The 25,093-nt window shown below is 39.1% G+C and overlaps 1 protein-coding gene across 2 annotated transcripts; it reads left to right on the top strand.

The window, feature by feature from the left end:
* On the top strand, positions 1–24,808 carry zfyve16 (zinc finger, FYVE domain containing 16). 2 transcript variants are annotated; one of them, XM_026943762.3, is made up of 18 exons: positions 1–159; positions 745–843; positions 3,024–5,044; positions 6,713–6,809; positions 12,765–12,932; positions 13,149–13,288; positions 13,603–13,813; positions 15,253–15,375; positions 15,502–15,657; positions 15,768–15,992; positions 16,875–16,957; positions 18,106–18,210; positions 18,300–18,450; positions 18,540–18,620; positions 18,928–19,093; positions 19,753–19,858; positions 19,963–20,139; positions 20,414–24,808. In XM_026943762.3, the coding sequence occupies exons 2-18, from the start codon at positions 774–776 to the stop codon at positions 20,570–20,572; spliced, it is 4,239 nt and encodes a 1,412-aa protein (XP_026799563.3). In that variant the 5' UTR covers positions 1–159; positions 745–773; the 3' UTR covers positions 20,573–24,808. The 2 variants fall into 2 exon arrangements, with proteins under 2 accessions (XP_026799563.3, XP_026799562.3); XM_026943761.3 differs by having other exon boundaries at positions 12,765–12,941; positions 20,414–24,807.
* Positions 24,809–25,093: the final 285 nt, after the last annotated feature.

The raw sequence follows: 25,093 nt of genomic DNA, 5'->3' as shown, positions 1-25,093 counted from the left end.
GAGTTTTTCCTGCTCAACACACCGGCGGTGGAAATGGTCGCTCTGTGGAATTTAGGTGGAATTATTAATAGGTTGCTTGCTCTCAATACTGAATTCCTTGTAGGACAAAACAGAGTAACTCCCCGGAGAACGACGACTGGGACTATGCAGCATTTTACGGTAGCTTTCTCAGGAAAACAGAGACGTGACTCGTCATGTTATTAGGGTTTGTTTGTGTCAGTAAATGGTTAGCTAGCTAGCTAACGCGTCCACGGGCTGAGCAGCTAGCGAGCTTCCACCAGCTTGGCTAACTATGCCAAAGGTCTTTAGCTGGTTAGCTGGCATCTTTTATTTTAAATAGCAACATTCTAAAAGGTTAGACACGCTGATGCAGTTGTTAGGCTATTCTGTGCGGTTTATTTTTACACACTATCTCGCTAGTTCAGTGTTTTTGCTGGCTGATTATACAGTAACGTTGATATTTGTAACACTGGTGTTACTGTCTAACTTCTGTTATTATGGATTGGGTAGATCACTTAGAAACAGAAGATCTTATTAATCTACAGGATTAATAGTACAGATTTTCCTAATGACACACTGACAGTTGATGTACTGTACACAGTCTCAGTGATCTGCCTAGCTAAGTATCTAATCTGCTTTGGCTAAGTGATTATCTGTGTATTATTATACACACATGAGTAAATGCTATGGATATGGATAATGTTCCACTGTGCAGTGAATTTTTAACTTGATTTGTTTCCACAGGGTTAAACCAAGCATCTTCCTTCCCTAGGATGGACAGTTACTTCAAAGCTGCTGTATGTGACTTGGACAAACTCTTGGATGACTTTGAATTAAACACAGGTTCGAGGATTTGCCTTGGTTACAGTTTATTCTGAACTAGAGAAGCTTGCAATTTCTTCCTGCTTTGTCCCATGTTCATTTCTATTCAAGACACGGTTATACGCCCTGCTAATATTTGTACTAACCTTTATCTATAATAGGTAATAAAATAAAAAAAAGCAAGGAATCGTAAATCATACCTCCATGTAGAATACAGTTTGTGATGTCCAGTGCTATGTCTAATTAAAAGAAAAGGCCACTGCGAAACACATTAATTATGTTGAAATATAAATGAAATATAAATATCTGTGATAAGGTTCGAGATTCTGGTGCGAATTTGTTGGTTGGTGCTGTATTTCTGTTATTCCTGTGAGAAGTTAGTGGTTGTGTGCTGCTCTGACGTCGTATGGAGCAAAAAATAATAATAATTCTATTTTTTTCCCATTTTCAAGCAACATTCAACATCCATATTAATGAGAAATATTTCCCATAGAGAAAAAAAGGAGACAGCACTGAAACACTGAAAGTTCCAGAAACCCGAGATAGTTGGTGATCTACAAGATGACAAGCACAATGGCATTGATGGCAGTATTGACAGAGCTTAGATATGTTCATGGAGGCCTAGCCAGCTGTGATGAGTGGTGTATATTTACCTCCTCAATACAGCGAACTGATTAGTCAGTGTTATAGATTTTGCAAGCGAATATATCTGTATGTTGATCGTACTGCTATTTGCTTTAGATCATACAGCGTAAGTCTTAAAAGTAAAGAAGTGCTGCTTTGTTTACTGTTGATGCTGTGAGCAGCCATGTTGATTTGACATCACTTGCTGAACTTGGGGTTGAGGAGACCTTCCCGACTTTCCGAGTAGGAATTCCGAGTCGAGAGGGCATTCTCTTTGCTTTTTCATAGTCTGAGTTACAACTTTTAACTGATTGCAGAATATATCATTGGCACCACAATCGCATTAGGGATGTCCCGAGCTGATCCGAAGTATTGATATATCGGAGCCAATCCAGACACGTTCTAATGGATCAGGATCGGCTATTTTAAGTCAGATCCACATCGGAACCTTTGTTATTTTACGTTATTTTACGGCATTGTGTCGTTTTGTGTCATTTATGTACCTGTAGCACAAGTGGCATCCACGACTTAGCACGTTACCAGAAGAGCATGTGCAGTAAAATATCTGCAGTGTGGAACTATTTCAAAGTAGAAAACAAAAACAGCCCAACAGCCACATGCACTGTATGCAGTGCCAGTATTTTGCATGGTGGCAGCAACAGGGGTGCATCTAAAAAGAAGACGTTTGATGGAATACACAGAGTACACACAGGTCACTCAAGAAATTACTTCACCAAAGCAACAAACACTGGAGGATGTTTGAAATAGTCAGAGAAATGTCCTTGAAACTGACAATGCAAGGAAATTACAGAGTGGTAATTTTTCTGGATGACCAGTCAATCTCTGTAGTAGAGAAGAGAAACCATCTGTCAGCTGACAGGGCGGAGATGCTGATCTTCCTCAAAAAAGAAGCTTCACTTGTGTGAGTGAGCACTCCAAAAAAAGCAATTTAGGAACTGGTCTTCATAAGAGTGGTTTGCAATTCTGTTATTTATTGTGATGTTTTCGCTTAAAATAAATGTCAGAGAAAGCTGCGGTAATAGTTGTTTTTCTTAATGCAGACTTATTTGAGCTCAAGCATGTCTTGAAAAGTGAAAATAGACTAATATATCGATAAAAGCAGTTTAAACTAATGTCAACTCAGAATTTCATTACAAAATAAATTTTAGACAGCACTGAAGATCACGGTAATTGTAAAGCTTAATGTGCAAGTCATTCAGGGTGGATTTTTCCTTTAAATATGTAATTGTAGTAAAGTGAGAGACTTTAATTTACGCTGGATTATCTTTTCCTACCTAGAGATCAATAGTCTAGTTTTAGCGTCTGGATAGAGACAGACTGTATTTGCTGTAAATGTCCCAAACCTTGACAGAGTCCATGATGCTATGCTATAGTTCCGAGTCTTCTGTAAAATCTATCGCAATGCTAACGTAAACAGTTCTTTTTTTTTTTTCTTTTTTTTTCTTTTTTTTTATTTTTTATCGTAAACGGATCTTTTTTTTTCTTTCTTTTTTTAATTATGTCATATGGGTACACAGAAGTTCATATTATAAACTATGTCTTTTCTCACTTTACAGAGGAGGCTGAGAGCACGTCTACGACGTTCACAAATTCTGCATGCCAGGACCCAACTCCCTTCTCCCAATGCTTTATACCTGAGCCATCCACAGTTTCACAAACTCTCCCTGATGTTAATTCCCTGCATTATGGCCCAACTGCACCTATTAGTGCCGCTGACCAAAGAGATCAAGATACAAAAGGGAGGGTGTTGACTGGTGTTGACCTCCTATCCTCTGTTGACAACAGAGCTTCTAAAAGCTTGACTCCTCCTTGTCCAGATAGATCTCTGAAACCTGTATGTGACCTTGTTAATGATACAGGGTCGGCTAGTCTCCCATGCACAAACAGTCATGATGCCTTCAAAGAGCTAGAGGTTGCTGAGGAACAGCTTGAGGAGGAGCTGCTGGTAGATTTTGATAGTCCGGCTGTATTATATACAGAGAACGTAAAGCCGGGGCATGATGACTTACAGGGACTGGACGCTGGTGGCCACTTCGATGGTCCCTCAAACTGTTTTAGTTTGCTGGATGTTATATTGCCTGCGGCTATGGAGAGGACTGCTGAACCTCAGAATATTTCCAATGACCTAGAGCATTTAGACAAAAATAAGGTTGAGGTGCCTCAAAGTATCTGTCCAGAGGTGTCTAATTCATTTGAACTCCAAAGCAACTCCCAGTGCACTTTAGAACCTGAAATAACTCCCAACAGCCTAATTTCTTCAAATGTAACAGAGAACACCGCAGCAACTGCTGATGTCAATACAAGTCTGCCTAAAGTACCAGATGAGGAACACTCTGTGGACAGCAGTGATAGGGACCACGAAATTACCACAGCCATTCCCACCAGTGAAAGAGAATCTTCTCTGTCCTGCCTCCCCATGACTGTGTCCATGTGTGGATCTCTTGTGGCCTCTTTAGATCAGGAGACGATGGAGGTTGAAACCAAAGACAGCACAGAAATCCCTCCTTCTGAATCTAAAGAGACCCCAGTCACTGAAGAGACCGGAAACTTAATTCCATCTGCTGAAGTTGAGGCCTCACTATGTCTTAGCCAGCCAGATTCCTCACCTGAGGATGACCCTGAACTGGTAGAAATAATGTCAAACCAAGAAGGGTCAACAGCTCTTACGACTTCTCTCTGTAACAGAACGTTTGAATGCAGCTTATCTCTTTCAGAAAATCTCATCTCTAGAGATTTGCCTGAGAGTAGCCAAGCTCCCAGCAATGCGGAGAGCCCTGATTACCCAATAGAGTTTGATTTTACTGGTGATTACCTTCCTGAATGTGAGCAAAATATGATGATGGTAACTGATGAAGAACTAGATGCTTATCTGATGGGTGAGGCACAGAGAACCAACTCTGAGATATCAGCTGAGAAATTTGTGGATGAAGGCTTTTCAGAATTTAATGGGGAGTTAGAGGGAGAGTTACGAAGCTGCCCAGTTGATTCATTTGCCTCGCCTGAAAGTGACAGATCTCTTCGGTTTTTAGACGAGAATGAAGGTTCCAATGTTTCTTCCTCATCTCAGGAGAGCAGTCCCTTGAAACCAGACACTACACAAGCGAATAATATGGAAGACACACCGAGCTCAACTGAGAGTCAGTCAGTCTGCAATGCAAACCAGTCGCCATGTTATGGTGGAGCCCGACCAAAGCAGCTGTCCAGCCAAAGACCATTTCTACCACAAGAAGGACAGAATAGCCAATCTGAGGAGAATGTATCCAGTTCCGAGGAGGAGAACATCTCTCCTGTAACTCCTATATTGAGGCAGGCTTCCAACCACAGTGACAGTAACTTTGAAACTACCAGTCATAGTGACAGCTGTGATCATATTTATGGCCATGAAGAGCTTTCGGAGCCACCTCCTTACCCAGGAGAGACGTCTGGAGAAGCAGTCAATCAGTCAGGAACAGAGGATGGAGGCCTTGGTTGGAGGCAGCCACCCTGGGTCCCTGATTCTGAGGCACCTAACTGCATGAAATGTGGGCAAAAGTTCACCTTTACCAAGAGAAGACATCACTGCAGAGCATGTGGCAAAGTAAGTCACTTTATGGCTTTATTACTCAATTAAGACTGTGTTTAATTTTGTAGTCTTAAGTGTTAATTGTGGGTTTAATGAAAGCTAGTCTGTGTGATTCCACCAGGGTGCAAAATAGAGCGATAAACTCAGTGCGCTAAACTCATCTACTGACAAAATGCGCTAATGATGTGCATTTCTTCATTAGCAAGCCAAAATTTTAACATACAATCCCAGTTAAGTCTCATTTCATATAAAATCCCAGGTAAATTAATTTTAGTTACAGATACTGTGACAAAATATGGATTTAACTTTGATAAATGAACACATGTAAGTGGAATTGTGTTATTATTGGTCAGTTTTTTTTTTTTTTTTTTTTCCCGTGGCCCACTTGAAATTGGTATAAGTGTAATTAAACATCCAACGCATTTAACGCCCCTGTTGAAAGAACAGAGGCAGATGGTGCGTATTACTCTTCAGAGTACGCTGCCATACTGTGCTGTACTCTGCCTATAATAAATGCACACAGATGACAAGTTAAAGGAAATACCTGAATAACAGCGTGGAGGAATATAAGTGCAACTTCCAGACTGGTGTATTAAGCAGTTACTTGCGTTGCTCCATGGCATGTGTAAATGCTAAGCAGGCCCAGTTGACCTCACTTTTGGATCACGATGGCAAGTGACTAAAAGGATTTCTTTATTTGGACACAGATGACAGCTCATCAGACTATGTTTTAATGGGAACAGTAACTACAGTTACATCTGCATTTAGATCATTTATGGGAAAGCCATATAGAACTGGCAATTGTGGTCAAAAGTGCACATTAATGTATGTAAATAAAAGACAGAACAACTGAGAATATAGGACATGATCAGACTGTCAGCAAGACATCCATTCACTATATAGAGAGGGATATTATCGTAGGGCTGCAGTGCACAAAGCCATTGTTACAGAGATAACCACAAAAACCACGGGCACAGGTCTACAGCAATGTGGAGAAAGTGATGTGATCAGATCCTATTCTTGACGAGTATAAAAGTGCAATCCCTACACAGTTTAAAGTCTTCTCTCCTGTAATCTGATTCAACTGATCACCTAACTATTAAGCCCTTTATGAGGTAGGCCAGGTGTGTTGAGGGTAAGGAAAATAGCAGACTGTGCAGATAACCGTCTTCAGGACTGGACTTGCTCACCTGCGTGGTGAGGTATTGTAAAGTGTGAGCACCTTTGTGAAGCGATTTATAACCCGAGCTGAAGTAAGCCCTGCTTCAGTGGGGAGGGTCAGTGTAAATCATCGTAAAGTTATTCTCACTGGTCACCTTTATCCTGTGATGAAACGTTTCAGTCCTGATGGGAGTAGTCTTTCCCAGGGAGACAGTGCTCCCATCCACAGGGCTCACTGAAGGGGTTATAGACAGTGCTCTCCTCCACCATCTGAACTGTTTTTCCATCCATCCAGTACATTTCCAGAGACTTGTAGAATTGGTTTCATGGCATGTTGAAGCTGTTCTGGTGGCTTGTGACTTTATGTTGGTTTTTCCCTTAATTTGACAGTAGACGAGTCAGTGGGTAGTATTTATGGTACTTTTCTAGATCTTCTGACACAGCTTGAATGTAAAGTTGTACTTAATACCTGAAACCATTTGTTTCCAGTCTTCCAGTGCTGACTGATATGTCTGGTTGTAGGTATATTGTGCCATTTGCTGCAACCGTAAATGCAAACTGAAATACATGGAGAAAGAGGCCAGAGTTTGTGTGGTCTGCTATGAAACTATACAAAGAGGTAAGTGTGTTTTCATGTCCTCGCCATTCACACTGAATGCTGTACAACATATGACACAAAGCTTCAAAACCACGGTGAAGTAGTTCTTGGATTTGTGAAAGAGCTTGTGTTTATCGGAGTTGCAAGTAGCACACGAAAATGACCTTCTGCTTCAGGAATATGGTGGGTGAAGCAGGTTATATCTGGTGAGATTCAGCTCTGTCTGCTGTTGTAAAGGTTTACAGGTGAAGAAAACGTTGGGTTGCTGTGGATGTTGACTGCTGGTTGGTACAGGTTTACTCTCAAAGGCCTACTCAATCCATCTATCCTTCCCTCTTTTGCACAAGATAACTGTACTGGTCGGTGCTGCACTGTCTCTTACTGTGCCTATTGTCCTCTTTCAGTCGTCATTGTACTGTCTTGTGCTGTTTGGAAACGTTTACACGTGCACTTTGTGTAGTAATATGTAGTCTCTTGTAGTTTCGTGCTGTTTTATGTAGCACTATGGTCCTGGATGAACGTTGTTTCATTCCACTGTGTACTAACTAGCTGTAAGTGGTTGAAATGACAGTAAAAGCCACTTGACTTGACTTGAAGATATCCTTCCATAAAGGAAAACAGACATGTTCTTTACATTTCTGTAATGAAGAATTGTGTAGTAGTGTAATAATTTATCAGGTAGGTATCACTTGTAAATATTTTTTTTTGTAGCGAGTCTGTATTAATAGTTTATTAGACAAAAGACTGATAGTCAGAATGAGGTTTTTGGACAGAGTCATTGTGCAGCCGTGTGGCTGGCTAATATTGGAGTCGGCTTTAAAGGCAATAAAGAGTGTCTATGAAACACAAACGATTTTTACTCTGTCCTCAGAGGCTATTTTTGCAGAGACTGTTACTCACCAGTAAGTAGTGTTTTTAAATAGACCCCCCGGTGTTATTAATATAATATTAATTAGATGGTACTAGAGGTGGTATGCGGTAAATTGGCTCATCATGGTGTCGTTGCCCCCCTAATGTTCAAAAGGTGCAGGGTTATAAAGAATCTGTGGGACAAATACTAGAAAACAGGCAAATGCTTAGATAATACGGATATTAAAATAATGTTTGCCTCCACCTTTTCTGTCATTAAACCTCATTTTGCATGAACACATGTCATGTCTTTTGGTACAATTTGCATACATCAGTGTAGGCAGAGCACTGAGCATTCTCGCACTGCGTTAGTAAATATAACACACAAATGTCCGATTATACATGTTTGTTCAAATCAAGTTTGTTAACACAATGAGATGTGCTCAGTGGTAGTTAGAACTTTCAAGAAGTTTACATTTGAATAGACATGACAGTACGTGATGCTGAAGTATGACTGCATGCTAAAGTATAGCCATGTACTGTTTATATTACGGGCCTTCAATTCACAATATTGCGTGAGTATTATAGGTTTTATTTTGTCATGTTTCTAGCTAGTAATAATTAAAGAATGTTGGATAGAACTACTCAGTAAACAAATCAATGTTTGAGCACACAGAATGAAGTACATACAAGTCTATGTCTGATGCATGAAACTGTTGTACGGCAGCGAAACAAGCAGTGATTTGAGTGCAGTAGTTGAATTAGTATAGTTGACTCACGCTCCTGCCCAGGGAAGGGAATTCATTTGCAGCCGAGTTCTCTAACTGTGGGTAAATCCCAAATTGCATACTACTGTACTCAACAGTATGTCAAAATAGTTTACTCCTTGAGGCATCTATGTATAAGGAGAAGTGTATTTGCATAAAGTCTGATTTTGAATAGTGTATAAAAATTAGGAATTATCACCAATGAACTCCTCATAGACTGAAAACCACCATTTTTTTAATATAGCCCAATCATGCCTACAATATGTTTTTTTTTCCCACAACAAACACTTTGGAAACATAATTTATTTATTTTTCCTCTGTCATGAATTCCTTAGTGGTGTCATGATGGTGTTGTGGGTAGCATTAACACCGCACAGCTCCAGGGTCCTGGGTTTGATCCTAAGCTTGGGTTACTGTCTGTGCAGACTTCCTGTGCATGTTCTCTACTGGGTTCTCCTACTGCCCAAAAACACTGGCGTTACTGGGATAAGCCTCGACCCTGACCATGATTAAGCTTTTAAAGCGAGTGAAATGCTTAGTGAATAAGGAGCCATTTGGGGTTCAACCTCAATTATTCATGTGTGGTGTTTACAAAATTAGTTAATAAATAAATAATTGAGCTAAATATAAGTGGCTGGGAAACATGACTGCAGGTGATAAAAACGTATCTGAAATAAAGTGTATTATAAAATTATCATATTTTTTCACAAGTTTCTTCTCTTTCTATATAACACAAACTCATAGTGTAGCTCTACTGCTAATGTTCATTCTGTTCTGTGGAAGTAAAAACTTACAGGCTTATTAATATTAGAATATTTGACATTTTAAATTAAAATTTGAAGTAACTAAAATGTAAAGTGTGTATTTGCATTTTGTGTATAGTGCTTATGTTTATGTGCAAAGATTTTGAAGATTAAAAAACTCTTTAATCTATCCTTCAGTCAGAGCAGATATCAAATATTCTTTGCTGTTATTGTTTATTTGGTTCATTGGCTGAGGCTCTGTGGATCTATGTTTCAGTTGACCAACAGACATCTGACTTTAAAACGTAACCGAAGTCCAAAACATGGGAACAATTCCTATGCTTTCCTAAGAACAAGCAAGTTGTATTTTTGGTTTTATTTATTTCTTTTAGTGCACTTGCACCATCTACTGTTTGATTCTGATACTTAATAGTTTGCAGATCTTGTGTTTGATCGTGCTTTTGACACAAAACTTAAATAAGAAATAAATATGAACCTAAAAAAAACTAGAGAAAGGAAAGGTTCAGAAGTAAAATACACCTTTTCCACCTTCCAGTGTTGTGCGTTTTTTTTTGTTTGTTTGTTCGTTTGTTTTTGGGAGTGCACATTTTTCTAAAACTGTAAAAATCTACATACCAAAATGTATATGGACTGATTGATAGAATTTAGTTTTAAAGAAAATGGAAAAAAACATGCCCATCAGTATGTATCTCTTTGTGCAACTCAGGCACAGCTAAGTGAAATTACATTGTAAGATTTCTTTGATATCTAATGTCCAAAAAAAAAAAAAAAAATCTCTGTCTTCTTTCTGTAAAAACATTTCACAGTTGAAGTTGGGAGGGAAGTGAAATTGCCAGCTGATGTGCATACTTGATTAGCCAAGGCAAAACATTTCCCCCCAACATTTTTTAAGGGAAATCACAATGTGTTTGGGCTTATAAACTGTTTTGATGAAAAAAAAAAAAAAAAAAAGGAATAAACAATTCTAATGTAATACATGACCCATCAAGTGAACTTTTGATTTTACATCAAGATTTTAATTTTATTAACATCAAATAATTATAAATAGTAATTAGCAGGAAAAAGTTAAGTGTATGGAATGCTGCACTTTTATCTTAATATTTGCTTATTTAATGCTATATATATATATATATATATATATATATATATATATATATATATATATATATATATATATATATATATATTATTGGATAGATAGATATAGATATACACGCTTACTTTAATTGTCAGTCGCATGCTAGAGCAGCATTAATAAGAGAAAAAGGAGGGCAGTGTAAATGTAAGCTCCATACATTAGTTTGAATGAATGTGTTTTGGCTTCTTGTAGATCTGCAGGTCCTGTACTCGTTCATCCTGTACATAGATTTGAAATGTTTAAATTGCATAAAACAATAGACACTTAAGATACACAATAGATATGAAAAAATGTAAGAGGAAATAGCATATCCATGATCATTACTCCACTCTGCTTGGGAGATCTTATAGATCTACACCATCAATCAAACGCTTGCTCTTTAAAAAGCTTTTGCAGTGTGTGTGTGTGTGTGTGTGTGTGTGTGTGTGTGTGTGTGTGCGCGTGTGTGTGTGTGAATAAGTATGTAAACAAAGAACTAAGCCTACAAAAACGGCAGAATGATCCTACAATGCAGCACGTGGTGCTGATTACCGAACCCTATTGAAGTGATGTTTGTAGTTGCTAGAACAAGTCATTAATTTACATGCAAGAATATTAGACAAGCCACTGATAGCCTCAATAAAACATATTCTGTCTTAAACACGAACCTAGCCTTCTTGGTTTGCCAGAATACATTTTATTGTGTAGAGTGAAAATGTAATAGTGAATAAGAATGTTTGTTTCGATGAGCTCCGGTGCAGTCTAAAAAAGGTTTCTGTCAGTGCAGGTCCATTTGCACATTAAAAAGAACATTAATCACCAGCGTCGGCGCACGACGGAGAGCAAGACAGAGAAACAGGGAGACTTATTTGCTGGGTGGTGCCTCTGGGCACTGGTTGTCCTTGACTGTGTGTGGCACAGATCCACCTGGGATGCATAGTGCTCTCTCACACTCTGCTTCAGCTTTGGGCAGAGATTCAGACACACGCACACACACACACACACACACACACTCGCCCTCCTCTTCAGCGTCAGGACAGGAAGGCATACGTCACCTCCCTCTGTTCCTTTCGGTCGTTTCTCAGTCCAGGATAGCCATTTAATACAGACTCGTCCATCTTAGCAGGCATTTGATGGAGAGAGGAAGGTGGGGCTATGATTGTTTTTGTGGAGGTTAGACCCGGGACAGACAGGAGCACGGCATGATTGCGTGAAAGTGGGCCGCTCACCATCTGGAAAGAGACTCTGAGATGAAAGAATGCCTGCCCTCTGTCTCTCTCTCGTTCTCAACCCTTGCTGAGTTCAGGCTGAAATGCTCCAGGGAGATTGAACTGGACACATGCACCATGACTAAGATGAAAAGAAATTCAGGTTCATAGTTAAAGGTAAGGTAAATTGCTAATCAAATAAAATCCAAGCAGATTGATAAAAACTGTCTAGGCATTATGACACTTCAAGTTCCTTGAAGTCTCCTTGTCACTAGCAAAGCGTCTTCCGCCACTGCTTGTGCTCAGGACAGTCAGATTTACAGCATGGTTGAAGGACATGCAGTGTGTGTGTGAGACATAGGTTGCCATCATCGTCATGAGTCATTTGAGCGTCTTTGTTGTATTGTTGTGCTTTCTGTTTATACTGCTGGTTTACGTGTTCATTCTCATCAGAACCGGTGCCAACGTAATCGAGTCGATGAGGTTGTATGATGCTTAATCAATATACCGCAAAGCAAGGCTTACTCAGCACTTTGGTTGGAGTCAGCAGCTATGAATGCCACATCTGGCACTAGATCTCGAAAGCAACTTTTACTTACCTTAATGCAAAATCAAGTCCTGGGGTCTGCTGTGGTCTTCCAATTTAATGTACTGTCTGTAACTGTGTGTGTGTTTAGTTAATTGTTTTGTTTAAAATATTAGGGTCAGAGTAAACTACCTTTATTAAACCATCTTTATTGTTTATAGACCATATTCATTGTAAGCTTATAGACCTGTTTATAGAATAGATTATAGAAATCTGTCAGTGTCAGTATATTTAACCAACGTTAGCTCTGCTTTTTTAACCCAAACAATTAAACTAACATGATATTCTTCTTTGCTGACCAGATGACAAAATTAATGTTATTTGAAAGAGCTAGGGTTGTAAAGATACTGAATATTGATATCAGAGGCCAGTGCTGAAATGTTGAATCTCTTCAGATCAGATTTGACGTATGTTCTGATTTTATTCATTAACCAATTTTGTGCCATGAATGTATATTGACATAACACAAGTCTTGCACATAAAGGTGAGGACATGAACATGCACATGACTGCGAGGATACAGATTGACTTAAAGCATAATACTGTCACCTGTAATGTTTAGCCTGAGCACTGATATTAGTATGGCATGGAAGTTGTGAGAAAAAGTGAGATTGGTGCATCCCCAGAGTGTGTTTTTGATTGATGGTTTTGTATTTTTTTTTTTTGTTTGTTTTTTTTTTTTGCAGCTCAGGCCCTTGAGAGAATGATGAGCCCTACCGGGCCTAGTCCGAATCCTAACATCCCATCCGAGTACTGCTCCACGATTCCTCCCATGCAGCAGGCTCGAGCAGCAGGCACCCTCAACTCCCCGCCCCCCACCGTCATGGTGCCAGTTTCTGTTCTCAAGCATCCTGGTAATGATGGTATGCACACACTCCTACCTTGCTTCAATGAGCCAGCTTTTAGGGTATTGCGAATAGTACTTAAAAACCGTGCCTCAGCTGGCTCTCCCCAGCTCAGTATGAGGAAAAACAATTAGTTAAAAACTTGGCTAAGGTCAGGTTAATGCACTCACTTTTGGCAAATGCATGGTTAGCTAAATCTCTATGTACATTATTTTTCTTTGGTAGGATTCCCGAGAGAACAGAAGCATGTCTGGTTTGCTGATGGAATACTGCCTAATGGCGAGGTGGCAGATACCACTAGGCTTTCCATAAGGCCACGGAGATCCTCTCAGGAGTCCAGCCCGGTTACGCCAGACCCTCCAACGGTACGGGTAAAACAGGCTGTGCAGTAATACATTAGTCTAAGTTGAGGTTAATTTTACTGAAGATGAAAGTTTTCATAGTTTTATACTGTCACTGATGAGCGTTACCGGAATAAACACTAGCCGTTTGTCTTTATGGCGCAGTTTTTCAGGCACTTTGTAACCTTGGTGTCTAGAAAACTATATAGATAGAGAGAGAGAGAAAGTTTAAAAAAAAAAAAAAAAAGAGCGTAGACAGTTTCCAGGTCACATTGGCAGCAGAATGGAAAAAAGGTTAAATTGTCTGTTCAGTCTGAACTGTTTGTCATCTTCCTCAGCCTACTAGTAAATTCCCAGAAGGACTTGAGGGTTCAGCACATAGCTCTGAGACTGGTTTAGAGGCACCAAGGAAGGCAGTCAGCGGGCCCTGGGACTATGCGTTACTCTGTGGCCTGGGCAGCTGTGTGCAGCGGGTTCCGAGTCTCCTGCCCGATGACGAGGATTGTCTGCCGCCGCTGCTCATCACCACGGGAGAGGAAGATGGAGGGGGTGAGAACAGCCACATTTTAATCCTGTTTTCTTGAATGAAAGGATCAACCCAAGAACAAGCTGAAGCAGTCTCAGACTTTTCATTACTTTGTGCATAGGGAAGAATACTGAACTATTTTGTTGAAAGCAGTGTGTGAAGAAAATACTTCTTTAAATTGACAGCACTGAACATACTGTACACATCAGTAGTTCACACAGAAACGTTGCAGTATGTTTTAATAATTTGTACTAGCAATGGAATACACATTCAGTGTTCTTACACTTGACCCAAGGCCAGTTATATATGAACATCAATGGATAACATTTCTTTCAGGCCAAGTGCAAGTACATGCATTCAGGGGCATCAGGATTGTAATGAAACATGCAGTTTGTGTTTCCTCAGTTTACATAGTGACCATGAAAAGCACACGTGTGTTCATCCGCTTAGGATGCTATGCTTGTTCTTTATAACATTAGCACTTCTGTACAGTTGTAAGTAAAGCAAGTTTCTTTGTTTTCATTGTGCCGAATCCTTCGTTGTCAGTTACCAATAGTGGCTGATTGTCAAGAACACTATACTGGGTAAGAGCGTTATTTTCACTCACATAGTGTTGTCTGTAGACATTTTTTCTTACCTAGCCAGCCTTTGCGTTGGTTGCTGCGGTGTGTTGGTTGGCTATTGGTAATGAGCGCCTCATGCTGAGTTTTATGTTTAAGATAGCGTGGCATTGACGTGAATTGCACCTTGACTTGCAAGCACTGCGTAGACTCTGGCAAGCCACGTGTCTTAGTACTCATTTTTGTACTCACCACGCTTTGATACTGCTCTTCGCGCTTATGTCGGCCACCATTTCGCTCTCGAGAAAAAAGATGCTGTTAACACCAAAATGATGTTTTATCAGGTTACTTATACTTACTTATCTGTAGTAGCTCGTCTTGATATTTTTACAGTTTACAGTCTTCTTTGCTTTGATTGCCATCAGTAATCCTGAAATATGTTCAGATTACTGTCATTTTGTGTTGTGTGTTCATTAGCATGACAACGTACACTAGGCGTATGTTACATGTTAACACGTGGTATCTGGTAGCAGAGCATTTTTTATGATTATGAGTAAATGAGCATGGTATCTTATCAATACTTATACCAATATCAGTATCGATGCATCCTTAATAGAAACAAACATTGTTGTTTTGGTATGTGTTCCCTTAGATGAATAGTCTTATATCTGATTTAATAACAAAAGTAAGCTAACAGATCGAATAAGATACAATATAAGAAGATAAAAGTCACAATCTGAGTGTGCAAAATTGTAAAGGGGATATGAACAAACATCTATTAGACAGGAAAAGTGTTTTTTTTTTTTTTGTTTGTTTTTGTTTTTTTTTCTTTTTCTTCTTTAAATATAAATAATAGGTACTATACAATACATGGGAATATGTAACTTTGCTCCCTGTTGCAGATGTGTTAGTGGAGGAGCGTCCTGCTGCCTGTCAGATTATGCTGCTTTTAGAGGAAGGAGGGCCGAGACCTTTGACGTTTGTGCTCAATGCCAACCTCTTGGTCAACGTGAAGCTGACTACATGTACGTCTTTTGATCAGTGAATAATTGAAATAAAGCTCTGATGCTTTATTTCCATTTCAACCAATGCTTTATTTGTTCCATGGTGCTTGTGCTTTTTATTTACATTTTTCTGAATTTGTGTTTTAGATTGTGGGCGGAAGTGCTGGTGTTTGAGCTCTAATGGTCTTCAGGGAGTCGGTCAGAGAGAGCTGGCGTTCATTATTGAGCGTCTCCCTGAGGAGAACAGTCTGCCTAGAGACGTCTTCAGTCTTTACATAAACATATACCAGGATGCACAGAAGGGTATATTATTAGTGGTTGTCAGAGTACAAAGAATAGAACAAGGTCATGTTGTTTCTACAGCTTCTGTGCCCTTTCTGAGTTTTGTCTTCGATGACCTTTTTTGACTACAGGGAAATATATTGAGGAACTTGGCAATGTGACGTTTGCAGACAGTTTTCTGGGCAGTAAGGAACATGCTGGCTTCCTCTTTCTCTCTCTGAGCTTTCAGCCTATGGAGGGTCTTGGCCTGCCTCACAGCTCTTTCCTGTTTGGAGTTCTCATTCATAAATTAGAGGTACCCTGGGCCAAAGTGTTTCCCCTCCGCTTAGTACTCAGTATGGGAGCAGAAAGTAATGGTGAGTCTCACATATTTTCCCATTTTTTCTTTTGAAGTTAACCCTCATCTTGGAACACTTCTGCAAAGTTACAAACACTACACAGTACATACAGTAACATTCACTTTGTTATGAACATTAGTCGATTCATTATAAGTACTATATACAGCAACAGTCACTGTTATGAACAATGTATTCAGTAACAGTCACTTCATGAACACTATGTACAGGAGATATGAGTAGGAAATATGGATAGAGCTCAGTTTCACAATCCACAGTTTAATATGTAACGTTGTTTATATAAATCCAGCCAGACTTCAGATTATGAATTTCCATATAATTGGTTACTGCAAAACACATTTTACTGAAAAGTAATATCACCGATCTGGGACATTTCTGGGGTTGGATTTAGACCTTTAACTACTTCCCTGTCACAAACAGCACAGAATTTTTAAAACACCACACACTAATTTTCCAGCACGCTGTGTAATTCTGCTGTATAATTTCACTCTGATTATACTGAGCGTTTTTAACTTTTAGCTGGGCCACTGTGCCTTAATTCAGAAAGTTCTGGGATGTTTGCTGATGGCAGCAAATCACACAACTGCTTATAAGTCCGACTGTTCACTCTCTTAGAATGAATATTGCTTTTTGCGACCACTGACATTGCCTTTTTACCCAGGTGGTTTGAATTCTGGCAAACCAAAAAGAGTATGGTTTTTAAACTAGTATACTGCTCTATACTCATAATAGGTTCCTTTGTTTCTGTATTCAGGGAAAATGTATGCATTTTGGGCAGAATGATTTTTAATCATTTATTGATAACTCATAATTATTAAAGTTTTAATCCTGTTTTTCCTTCAACCTTCTTCACCACATGTTGCTTGTTTTTGTTCTTCCCAGTGTATCCCTGTCCTTTGGTTAGTGTCCGGTTCCGTGAATCTGTCTTCAAAGAGACGGGACATACCATCATGAACCTGCTTGCCGTAAGTGCCACCTTTACACTTCGTACTGCCTCACATCATCTTCATGTTCTTAGATGTTGTAGAAAACATATTAAAATTGTCACACCACTATGCAATCACACTTTTAAAAGGCAAGTGAAATTAATTAACGTGTTGATTTGCTCTATAGTGGTAAAGCATGCACACACAATTATTATTGAAGTGTGAGTACTTTAGAAGGGAGCTGCTGTGATCTGCTTTTGTAAATTTTTGACTGACATAAATTCAGCCCAGGACAGTTCATCCCCGAGATTAGTTTAGTGCTGACATATAGCTTCTTAGAGAATTTTTGGACCTTAAATGCTTTGACTCTCTGATAATTGAATGGCTACTCAGCCGATTGCTGTCTGTCCTGTTTTAAGCTTTTAAGATTAGGGCCTTTCGCACCGCGGGAACCTTTTCATAGTACCTGAACTAATTGTGGAACAACTAATTGTGGAACTATCCAGAACTGGGTGCGATTTTAGTACCGGACTGCCTTTTTCGAGAACCAAATTAGCTCCTACTCCGGAGCAGGGTCTAACCAGCACAACTGGTACTATCCGTGACGTAAGTAGACGTTGATTGGCCAAACGCGTACGAAAACGCCCTCACCCGCCATGATTTAAAATGCCGCGTAAACATACTGTAGTGTCAACTTATTTCGCAAGTATGGAGAACAGCGATAGATGGACGCGAGACACAACAAAAACACAGCTCCGATCACAGCGTCCTCCATCCTCCGGTTGTTTACGTTGTTCTTCTTTGTTTCCGTTGTTGAACGCCGCACACAAATGACATCGCTGTCGACCGGCTTACGTCACTTCCTAGTGCTCACTGTCGGTGCGAATGCAACCCTTTAAACGGTACTGGGAAATAGTTCACACAAAATCGCCCAGTACTTTAGTACTGTAAATTTAGTTCTTGAACTAAAGCGGTGCGAAAGGCCCTATTGTTGGTCCTTTTCTTTGGTCTTTGTATTTCTCAGACCTAACCTATCTGTTCCATCCTAATGGCTCACGTACATACAGCATATTGGCATGCTTGTATATGAAAACCTAACCAAGATAAAGTATCTTGACTCTCAGCTGTAGTCATACTGCCTAGAAATTGATGCCTGTTTTAATGGTAATTTATTAATTGTACCACAGGACCTGAGGAACTACCAGTACAGTGTGCCTGTAGTTGACAGCCTGAGGATCCACATGGAAGTGGGCAACAGCTATATTGACATACCCAAGTCAAAGTTTAATGAGGTGATATCCCAAACACTTTTATGCATTCACATCATTCTAAAATATTCCTTGGTTGTGGATTGTTAAGCTAAATAATCTGTCACTTGCAGATGCTGAAAGTGGTGAATTCTTCCAACGAGCATGTAATAAGCGTTGGGGCTTGCTTCAGCACTGAAGCAGACTCGCACTTGATCTGTGTTCAAAATGAGGACGGAAGCTACCAGACACAAGCCAGTAGCATTCAGGGAAAGACCAGAAGAGGTTAGATGGTTTTAATACTTTTAGACTTTTCCTTTCCTAAGGTAACATTCTATTGTCAATTTCTTAATTTAATGCTTTCATTTTTTCAGTAACTGGAGCAAGCTTTGTGGTTTTTAATGGCGCTCTGAAGGCATCTTCAGGATATATTGCCAAATCTAGCATTGTTGAAGGTACTGTGTCCAAGCGGCTTTAAGACCCTAAGTTTGGCTAGCTTTAAATACACATGCACAATAAACAAATGTAAACAAATGTAGACTCTAGCTAATGTAAGGTGTCATGTTAAATGTAATTTGGATAGGACAGGATTTGTGTTGTATGACATTAGACAGCCCCTGTTTGCTTTCATTATGAGTAAACATTTGTAGCACATTTAAATGCTTTTTATTGAAGGGTAAATTTGGAAATGATTTAAATATGTATAGCTCTAGCCATCAGTAGCTACTGAATAGCTGTTTTCTTTATCTGGGAATCGTTCAGATGGGTTAATGGTGCAAATCCCCCCGGAGACAATGGAGGGTCTGCGCCAGGCCCTACGGGATCAGACAGACTTCCAAATCACCTGTGGAAAAACTGACACAGCGCCAGAGGACAGAGAAAACGTCAACATACGCTGGGTGGACTGGATAGCTCCCGTCAATACAGGGTAATGCAAATGGTCTGCTAAATTTCACTCAGATCAATACTAATTGAGAGCTTGTGGTAAATCCACTGCTGGTCTGTTTGAGTAGTCTGTCCCGTTCTACTAAAATGGCTTTCATGATTGTTAGGGGCATTTAACAGGGTCTGTGTAAAATGCATGGTTTAAATATCTGGTGTTCCTCCTACAGCTTTCAGAAGCACATTTGCTTGCAGTTTTATTTAGAATAAGTTTACTTCAATTAAGGGTTAGACTTCTGTCGTATTTTCAGTTTGAGATTAAGATACCAAGACATTTTTAATAACCATTTTTAACCCATCTTTATTAAGAGTGGCACTCATTCTGGGGCAAACTGGACATATACAGGTGACAAATTAAAAGGAAAAAAAGGTGTGAGCAACCAAGAATCATTAAAACAGCTTCATTGCACTTTGGCATAGATTCACAGAAGTCTGTGAAACAACTCCCATCCTGTATAGAAATCATAATATAATACATTTATGCTGGTTTGCGGTGACACTTATGTCTAAGGGGACAAGTGGACCAGAAAATACCAGGAAAAAAACATCCCAGAAAAATGCTTCCTGCAACAAATGCTCAAGGTGCCTTTTTTTTTTTTTTCCCCTTAATTTTGTCACTCACCTGTATGTGTGGTATATTTTCAGCATCATCAGCCCCATAGACGGGAAGTCTCTAGAGGGCGTGTCCAGTATCCACCACCAGCAGGACTCGGAGTTTGAGATGGATGGGCGGACTATCAAGTGCACCGAGGTGCGTCTTCATGGAATTTGCATGAGTCCTAGAGAGGGAAAAACAAAGCCAAATGTGCCCTCCAGATTTCTTTACCTGCTGTTTTTCCTACTTGTTCCCACAAGGTCTTTTACCTCCTGAAGACCCCAGACAGCTCCCACTCTGCCGTTCTCTCCTCCTGCTCTCAGTTCCAGAGAGAGATTGCCACTGCCAGCTGTGCAGCACTGTGTCCTCACCTCTCTGTCCTCATTGCAAATGGAATTAACCATCTTGCACTTCGAGTCTCTACTGATACTGACATGGTAACTGTGTGTCTTTAGTAAAGTAAACTCTAACGAGAAAAGCTACAGCGTTATTTGACAGTTGTACACATGGATGTGTTTGAGCAGTTTTTTGAAGTAGTGCGGATTGCTCTGTGATTGCACTGCCTATTTTTCTAGGCTGACTGTAGGGTATAAATTTAACGTTGATATGAGAAGCTTTGTTTAAAATTGCAGCCAACGACACTATTAATCAGTCTATTAATTGATTTCTCCTTTTAATTTATACTTCATCTCGCTGTTTTTTTTCCTCTAGGTTGAGTACCAGGCTGGTTCAAGCGGAAGCCTTCTGCCTCAGAAATATATGAATGAGTTGGATGGGGCACTGATACCTGTTATTCACGGTGGAAGCTCCAGTGTCCCACAACAGGCCATGGACATGGAGTTGTTCTTCTATATTACGCAGACTCTTTGAGTGTGAAGCATGAGAGCAGAGCCCTCCACTGACAGGGATGTTGTCCCTCGTTTAAACCAATTAATAGCAAAGCTGGACAGCCACAGCCAAATAACTGGGCAGACATGGTAAACACTGACAAGGTATGGAAAGTGTGCAACTTTTGCAAACTGGCTCATCAAAGTTCTAAAGAATGACATTTTAATGTGTCTTGTACTGGATTAACAGTTTGTTAATGTTTGATGGACGCATAAAATTACTAGTATTTTCTATGAGATTAGAGAGGATGAGAGGCACTGCGTTCTTTAATCAGAAGGATTTTTGAGACAGTAGCGTTTGAATCTGCAGTATGATTTTTTTCATTGGAACATTCTTGGTGTTACTCTTAGAAGAAGCTTCATTTCATCCCGTGTTCTGTATGAAGGTTGTTCATCATTTCTTTAAATACAACATGTAGTCCTTCCTTTAATACACAGGGGTTACTGAGCCTTTCAATTTTTCCAAAATTTGTACATGGATTCATCTCTCAGTTCTGTTAAGCTTTTATTAAGCTTAAAGTCTATTTTTGCAATAGTTACACATGTTAAATAAAGATTATATTTTTGATAGGCCATTATGTTAGTTTTGCAGTCTCATTGCAAACGAGCTGATTTTGAACCCTCGTCCTTGGAGGACCATAACTTTGTCATACTCATCCATTACACATTGTCGAATAAAGCATTAATAATAATAATAATTAAAATGCTGAAATTGTAAAATTTGCTCAATTAGAAATATCTTTTTGCTCCTATTCTATTGCAGTAGGATTATATTTAAAAGGAGGCTAATTAAAATGGAAAAAAACAAAACCAACTCCATACCTTAACACTACAAACCGTGAACGTTTTAAATTAAATGATTTGTTATTTTTTCATAAAGGCTGTTTTAATATAAATTGTTTTTAGTGAATATGTATTTCACTTGAGTCATATCAATTCAAGTGACAGTGTAGCTCTCACAAATCCTCTGGTCTGATCTTTAAGACCTTACTGACTTTATAATATGATACATTTTGTATTTCTTTTTTGTCCCAACATCACAGTATTACCATATTACTGCACTATATAATTCTTCAAGCAGAAAGATTTTTGTTGTAGTACATCATCTTGACAGATGCTGAAGCAGCCTAAACTTGAAGTTGGCTTGTATGAGAATTTTTGTTTCGCAATAGCCCTGAATGGCATCTTATTAAATCTTATAAGCAAAACCTCCTGGTGGCACAGGAGACAAACACTGACATCCAGTGAAATAATGCTTAACCCAGCAGATTGATTTTGTGTGTAAGCACATGTGAGCAAGCACACAGCATGATCATAAGAAAGACCTAATCATACTGCTAACAAGCTGACCATCACAGATGACAAATTTTAAAGGTGAAGAGAACACTATAGCATATTAGTAAACGAAACAATATATTACACCTCATTCGCATTAGAAAGTGAATGAAAAATTAATAGACTCCAATAACATTGGGGGAAACTTTTTTTTTTGGCCAATTTCTGTGGTGGCTTACAGTGAAAAGAGAATCATTTGCTGTATGAGAAATTGTTGAGCTAATTTATTGAATAAGTGCAGAGAAAGGAGAAACATGTTCTTGAAAACCAGCATAAAATGAAGTTCTTGGATGCCAGCCATCAGCAGGTTCCAAAATACAGAATATGCACTTTCATAACATGAACTTAATGACCAAGAAGTGATTATATGTTCTTCTTAGATTTCATGTAACGTGTATACTGCATTTTCAGTTTGTGATTTTTGCCTGAAGACGATTGTGATTAGATGGTGTATAATTCTACATCATACTTTTTAGGAACTGTCTCTCTTCATGAAACCATATAAAAGAGCCTGCCAAATTAAATAATTAAATTGTGTGTGCATTTTTTTAATATCTATATTTTAATTTTATTTTTGGTGGGTTACTTGGGAAAGGTTGTTCTGTTTTTTGTCTTTTTTCTTTTTCTTTTTTCCATGATACGGGTTTGTCAGCATCCAGCATACAAAATACATGCAAAGTTAATACTAAATCTATGTAAATACAGATCATTGTTATGGACAGTTTAAGATGAAATGTGATGCATCTTATATGAAGTTCCTGCTCATTTATATCTGGATATTCAGTTTGGGGTGGTTTAAATTATTTTTCTCACCTTGTACTATGTTGATTTAATTGATAAATCATCAATAAACAGATTAATATTTTAGAACTTGCAAAAACAAAAATGCTGTATGTGTATCTGTTTAGTTATGTATCACAACATGTAACTATATTTATGTATCACATACACTATATGGCCATATGTGAACACCTCTCCTAATTATTGAGTTCAGGTGTTTCAGACACACGCATTGCTAACAGGTGTATAAAATCAAGCACATAGCCATGCAAACTCATGAAATTTCTGCCCTGTAAGTGCTGTTATTGTGAAATGGAAGCATCTAGGAGCAACAACAGCTCTGCTATGCAGCGGAAGACCATGCAAACTCACAAAGTGGGGTCGCTGCGTGTTGAAGTTCATAGCTTGTAAAAATAGCCTATCCTCTGTTGAGCTGCTGCACATAAGCCTAATGTCACTGTGCACAAAGCCAAGCATCCAATGGAGTGGTGTAAAGCATGGACTCTGGAGCAGTAGAAATGTGTTCTCTGGAGTGATGAATCATGCTTCACGCTATGGCAGTCTGATAGATGAATCTGGGTTTGGGAAATGCCAAGAGAATGCAACCTACTGGAATGCGTAGTGCCAACAGTAAAGATTGGCGGAGGATAGATAATCGTCTGAAGCAGTTTTTCAGGGTTTGGCTAGGGCCCTTAGTTCTAGTGAAGGGTAGTGGTAATGCTACAGCATAAAAAGAGACAGTTGTATGCATCCAACTTCATGGCAACAGTTTGGTGCTCTTGCCTGTTCTAGCATGACTGTGTCCCTGTGCACAAACGAGGTCCATAAAGATATAGTTTGACAAGTTTTTAAGTATGAGGGCCTAAATAACAATCTATAAACAAACAAATAACCTCAAAGGACAACAAAAAATGCATCATATTTCACTATGCAGTCATTTTGTTCCAAAAAGTGCACGCGATAATTCAGTAACTTGTTGAACCTCCTTTAGCAACAATAACTTGAAGTAAATGTTTTCTCTAGGAGTTTTTCAGTCTTTTGGAGAAATTTTGGCCCACTCTTCTTTATAACACTGCTTCAGTTCATTAGTTTGATGGCAGTTTTTTATGCACAGCTCTCTGAAGATCTCACAACAGCATCTCAATGGGTTTGGGTCTGGACTTTGACTTGGCCATTCTGACACCTTGATTTTTTTTCTTTTTTAGCCATTTAGATATTGATTTGCTGGTGTGCTTCGGATCATTGTGCTGTTGCATGACCCAATTTTGGCCCAGTTTAAGCTGCTGGACAGATGGCCTCAAATTTGTCTCAAGAATATTCTGGCGTTCATCGTTTTCTCAGCGACTGAAAGTTTTCCAGGTCCTTTAGCTACAAAATAATCCCAAATTATCACCACTCCACCACCATGCTTGACAGTTGGTATGAGGTGTTTGTGGTAATACGCTGTGTTTGCTTTTCACCAAATATGGCGCTGTGCATGATTACCAAACTTCTCCACTTTGGTCTCAACAGTCCAAAGAATATTGTTCCAGAATTTTTGTGGTTTGTTCAGATGCAATTTTCCAAACCAATGTTTTGTGCTGCCATACTCTTTTTGGAGAGAAGGGGCTTTTTCACAGCCACGCTTCTATGAAAGTCATAGTTGTTCAGTCTTTTTCTGATTTTGCTGTCATGAACATAAACATTTAATATGCTTACAGAGGCCTGTAGGTCACATGTAGCTTTTGGGTTTTTCTTTATATCTCTGAGCATTAAACAGTCTGAGCTTGGACTGAATTTACTGGGACGCCCACACGTTGGAAGATTGGCAATTGTCTTGAAGGCTCTCCATTTGTAAACAATCCTCCTCACTGTAGAATAGTGAATTTCAAATTGTTTGGAGATGCCCTTATAACCCTTCCCAGACTGATGAAAAACAACAATTGCTGTCCTTTCTTCTGTGTACTCCAGAACACCAAACTAATCTTGTGCATTACATTAGTAACACTTGGCTGCTAATTACTCTCTTATTGTTTGTGGAAGTAGGAAGGGTGTATTTATTATTTCCCACCTGATTTCTGAATGATGGTTTACTTTTTTGGGGGGAAAAAATAACTACAAATTGAAATCTTTTTTTTTTTTGTTACCTGAGGTTATTTGTTTTTGTATGTAGAAGCTGGTTTGAACCACACAGGTGCTATTTAGGCCCTGATAAATAAAGACAGAGAATTGAAGGAGGGTGTACTTTCTTTTTCCCATGACTATATATAATATATTGCTATTTTCAGTCTAATATATTTGGTGGCTAATCAGCAGTGCATCCCCATTTTCACATTTTGCATTCATAGTCAACTATTAAACATATATAATCATGTAGTGAGGAAAGAGTAACAAATAAAAAAACTTAGAT

The sequence above is a fragment of the Pangasianodon hypophthalmus genome, chromosome 17 (genome assembly GCF_027358585.1).
Source record: "Pangasianodon hypophthalmus isolate fPanHyp1 chromosome 17, fPanHyp1.pri, whole genome shotgun sequence".
Taxonomy (NCBI): Eukaryota; Metazoa; Chordata; class Actinopteri; order Siluriformes; family Pangasiidae; genus Pangasianodon; species Pangasianodon hypophthalmus.
The sequence above is the reverse complement of the archived record's forward strand: the minus strand, read 5'-3'. Positions and strand labels throughout refer to the sequence as shown.

Coding starts and splice junctions, on each gene's coding strand:
- zfyve16 (XM_026943761.3), top strand. CDS start 774: ATGGACAGTTACTTCAAAGCTGCTGTATGTGACTTGGACAAACTCTTG. Junction 15,376..15,501: donor CAACGTGAAGCTGACTACAT/GTACGTCTTTTG, acceptor TTTGTGTTTTAG/ATTGTGGGCGGAAGTGCTGG. Junction 19,859..19,962: donor GGACTATCAAGTGCACCGAG/GTGCGTCTTCAT, acceptor TGTTCCCACAAG/GTCTTTTACCTCCTGAAGAC.